This window comes from Vicia villosa, unplaced genomic scaffold (assembly GCF_029867415.1).
Source record: "Vicia villosa cultivar HV-30 ecotype Madison, WI unplaced genomic scaffold, Vvil1.0 ctg.001422F_1_1_3, whole genome shotgun sequence".
Lineage (NCBI taxonomy): Eukaryota > Viridiplantae > Streptophyta > Magnoliopsida > Fabales > Fabaceae > Vicia > Vicia villosa.
The window spans coordinates 188,676-193,187 of NW_026705614.1; the positions used below are offsets into that span (position 1 = coordinate 188,676).

The 4,512-nt window shown below is 31.4% G+C and overlaps 1 protein-coding gene across 1 annotated transcript; it reads right to left on the minus strand.

The window, feature by feature from the left end:
* Positions 1 to 258: 258 nt before the first annotated feature.
* Positions 259 to 2,231, minus strand: LOC131635089 (small ribosomal subunit protein uS15). Its single transcript, XM_058905687.1, has 5 exons — positions 2,092 to 2,231; positions 1,903 to 1,975; positions 1,013 to 1,151; positions 734 to 920; positions 259 to 421 (listed from the first exon to the last, which is right to left on the minus strand). Exons 1-5 carry the CDS (start codon positions 2,112 to 2,114, stop codon positions 388 to 390), a joined length of 456 nt encoding a protein of 151 aa, XP_058761670.1. The 5' UTR covers positions 2,115 to 2,231; the 3' UTR covers positions 259 to 387.
* Positions 2,232 to 4,512: the final 2,281 nt, after the last annotated feature.

Consider the following 4,512-nt stretch of genomic DNA (forward strand, 5'->3'; position numbering starts at 1 on the left):
AAAACTTTTTGAAAGAATTTTTTTAATAGTGAAGCGTTTAACAAATAAAAATTCATTCAAACATCTAATTGTGAATTAAATTTCCTTGTGTTAATAATTTCAACGTTAAAAATCAATATTTTCATTACATGCAATATTCTTTCAGTAAATCATTCAACAAGCAAATGCATGAGTAGTTTATTTGACGAATTAAGTTCTATTTTAAGGTGTACTAACTAGTTAGATTTCTTAAATATTGATTTTAACCAAATCATCAAATTAAAAACTAGAGAAAATGAGTATATATCAAATTAAGAAGATCCAACATCATAAATGAGTCTTACATAAACTTCAAATATTCCAAAATTTTTAAAACCTCAACAAACTAATCCATTCTCCAATCCTCTCTTAAGCAACAAGGGTACTGGCAGTTGTTGATTCACTGCAATAGTTGTAAACCAAACAAGTATTAGAAATAAGATGAAACACAATACTTTGTTTAAACTTCTAAGATACTTCTAATATATATGAAGATAAATGCAAAATAGAGCTACACCAAACAAGTATTAGAATTAAGATGAAACACTTCCCAAGCTTCAAAAAATAGCTTACATATAAGCACTTAACAAGCATTGGTTTTTTGCAATGCTATTTGATATAACAGTAAATGTGAAAAATAATGGGCCGGGGATGAAAACAAATTCAGTTAGAAAACTAAGCATTTTAAACATGGGATTAAAGACAGAATACTTACTACTTCCATACTGGTGGAAGCTTCTTTGTCTTCTTGTAGTAACGAGCAAGACGGTGGATCCTGCTCTCAACCAAAATCAGCCTGAACTTAGAATCCTTATCCTTCCTGTTTCTCTCCAAATGCTTCCTGATTGAAACAGCCTTCTTGATCAAGTGGTACAGATCTTCAGGAATTTCAGGAGCAAGACCTAGGAAAAGAGAAATTAACGAATAATTTAGTCATCAAATTGAAAACAATAAGTGAAAGTTAAGTGATAATGAACAAAGGTGTCGAACATACCATGAGCTTTCAATATGCGCAGAATCTTACTTCCAGTTACACTTTTAACCTGAGCAATTCCATGGGAGTCACGAAGAATAACACCAATTTGAGATGGAGTTAAACCCTTCTTGGCAAACTTGCAGATGGTTTCATCAACCTGTGAAATTCAAGAACATCAGACAACATAAGCAACAGAATTCACACATCCATTAACCTATCAGCTTAACAAAATAAAAAACAGAACAAAAATCAAATTTCAATGCACGATGGTAGTATAACAAGTATATCGCCAAATACAAATCCAAATGTAGTAGACAAATTCTTAGGCTTAATAAATTGAATAGTTAAAAAAGAGTATCTGAAAACTTATTGTTTAAGCTACAGCTTTTCATGCCAAATCTAATAGTAATAACAGAAAAATTAATGATTCAAAAAAATGGGCTTCAGCAAACCATGAAAACAGTATCACGAAACAGTAGCAGAAGGTGATTAACTCACACCGCAACATTTCCCACACACCTTCTTTTAGATAAGATAATAAAAAATAGAAATCAAACAATGTACTTCTACTCCCTCTATGCCCGATTCTATATAAAATCAAAGAATTGGTTCAACTAAAACTAAGAAATGTAGGGGAAAATTAATTGTAATTCGTTAATCTAAACATAACAAAAAGAAAATAAAATCTAAATTTCAAACCCTAAATTACACGCATTAAATCAAATTAACAAACCCTAAATTACACGCATAAAACTACAAATAACTCAAAAAAGTAGAACAACAGAGCTAAGTTTCAAAAAAAAAAAAAAAACAGATTTTTCGATTTCAGATTCAGTTAACATCCAGCAAGTTATAATTCTATCAATTAATAACAAAAAAAATTAACAAAAGGGGTTCCGATTACTTACATCCGCGGAAGAGATCTTGAGCCATGATGGAGCAGTTCTCTTGTAAGGAAGAGCTGAACTGGAAATACCCTTACTGAAGGAAAAAATCACATTCAACAAAGATGCAAACACTAATAACGTTAGAACAAAATAAGAAGGTTAATAGTTTAAACGAATCTATAAAATCGAGAGAAATTTGAAACATGATACCCTTTTGAGTGCAAACGACCCATGATGATTGATTGAGGAGAAGAACGACAACAAACCCTAACAACGGTGTTCCTGCGCCGGTATCAACAAGAGACTGAAATGATAGAACCGCGTGAATATATATATGAAGGCTGAAAACTAGGGTAAAACATATAAGTTATTGGATTGGGCTTTTGTGAATTGGCCCAACTTTCACAACTCATGTTTTTTACATTTGTAGAAAATAATCAAGTGTTTTATTCAAGATTAAGGATTGGAAGATGATTATTATATATAAATATAAAAATGCATATGAAGAAATTTGTATCATTTATATAAGAAAATTGATTATTTAAATATTTCCTGCAATGTTAAAAATGAAATGTTGTAATTAATAAAAAAAATTGAAGTCATAAAATAATAAAATATCTCACGGCCCTTTGGTTTTATAAATCTCATAAATAACCTGTGTAATAATTGTGTGTCAATTATACTGATCGAGTGATATAAACATTAAAATATTTATATTTTACAAATATATTTAAAATTATAAGACCTTTAAAATTTTGAGACATTGTAATAATAATCTTGAAATTTAATTAGAGTTCAAAGTAGTATAAACAAAGTTGAATTAATTAGAAAAATTATAAAACTTTTGATCGTACCTGATCAGAATAGATCATCAATGGCCTACAACTTGTTAACCTGTTGGACTTCTGAGAATCAGGATACCTGCAAGGTACTCCAATGCCAAAGTAAGAAGGAGAGCAAACGGAGCGCAAGTACAAGAGGTTAGAGTGAGAATGATCAATACCTAACCCTCTTTACTCCCTCCGTACATGCACATTGTTTGCATCCTTTTGATATGAGAAATTTATTATGATTATTCCCCAAGTGATGTCTTTACTGTTAGAACAAGATTGGGATAGTTGTTCAAAATTTATTTTTGATGATAACAAGCATATATTTTGTTAGTAACAATTTTATTACTAATAGTTTCATTAAGTGTGCAGATGTTACTACAAGACTCATTCAACATGCAGGATATGAAACAAGCATGATAATTATATCAGAAATCTACCAGATCCAGAAGTTCAGAGAAGGTCCAAAAGATAGATCAGAAGTTCCGAAAATTAAGCTCCAGCACATCCAATACATCTATAAGTCAAACACAATGATCAATAAAAACAATAATGATAAAATCACATGTGAACCTTGGAACCACGCGAAAGTAGATACAAGCCCAGCTTACAAGTTATCTCTATATTCAAGATAAGATATGAATTGGAAGGGGTGCAGTTACCGTGCATAGATAAAAATCTATGCACCATGCATAGATTATTATGGACCGTTGGATCAAATTCTAGACATCAATTGTTATTACTCAATACTCACCACTCAATACTCAATACTCAATACTCAATACTGGATTAAAAACATGATCCAATGACTTATGTAGGCTTATGCATGGTGCATAAGGAAAATCCTTATGCATATTAGCCAAAGCCCCTTGGAAGCATCTCCTTGCAGTACACGTGTTACAATGCATTTATTGAAACATTCAAAATGTTCCAACGGTACTATTCAATTGCCTATAAAAGAACAAGAGCTTCAAATCAAAACGTGTGGAATGTATGCATAATTGCACCAAGTTACACTAGAGAGATCCACAAATGCAAAAAGAAGAAAAGTAAGAAAGTAAGTGTGTTTCAAGTACTACAACATATTCATATAAAGAAAAACCGAGTGAAGAAAAGAAGATTCTGCATGTTATGCAGTATGCTCTAGTGGAGTAATGAAAGTTAGAAATATATCTGAAAGAAATCCATAAATACATGATCAATATATTAAATCCTCAAATTAGATGGCTAAAGAAACTAAACACACTGAGTTGTTGCTCTACAGTGTTGTATGTTTGCTTATGTTCATTAATGTGTTTCTAGCTTGACAAGCTCCATGATCAGTATCAAAAGTGAAAAGGAAGATCGTTACACAAGAAGCAATTTAAAACAAGAGTTGTTGCTCTCTATCTTCTTTCAGAAAAATGAAGACGAAGATCAAATTGAAGAACCACTCAATACAAAGAGCTAATGCTCTTACTCTGCTTATCAACAAAGAAGTGAAGATCTCGTCTTGAAGATAAAGACAACAAGACTACAAGATAATTCTTGTAAGAATACGTATGACACAAGAGTTGTTACTTATATTGTGTTATCTCTTGAGAATCTTCTAATCAATTGTTTAGACACCATAAGTGGTTACTTGTCAATGTGTCAAAACAATATGTACCTAGATAACAAGAAAGTCTGCTTGTTAAGAACTCAGAAGCTTGAGATGACAGTCTTCAATTGTTTAGACACCATAAGTCGATTATTCCTTAAGTGACCAAGTAAAAGTCGGAACTCAGAAGCTTGAGATGACAGTGATTGTGGTCATTGTGGA

Bases quoted from the DNA above. Each gene is read 5' to 3' on its own strand.
- LOC131635089 (XM_058905687.1), bottom strand. From the start codon at position 2,114: ATGGGTCGTTTGCACTCAAAAGG. The intron at 921-1,012 runs GTATGTTCGACA...CTCTTTTCCTAG, and splicing joins GCGCATATTGAAAGCTCATG to GTCTTGCTCCTGAAATTCCT. The intron at 422-733 runs GTAAGTATTCTG...CAACTATTGCAG, and splicing joins CTTCCACCAGTATGGAAGTA to TGAATCAACAACTGCCAGTA.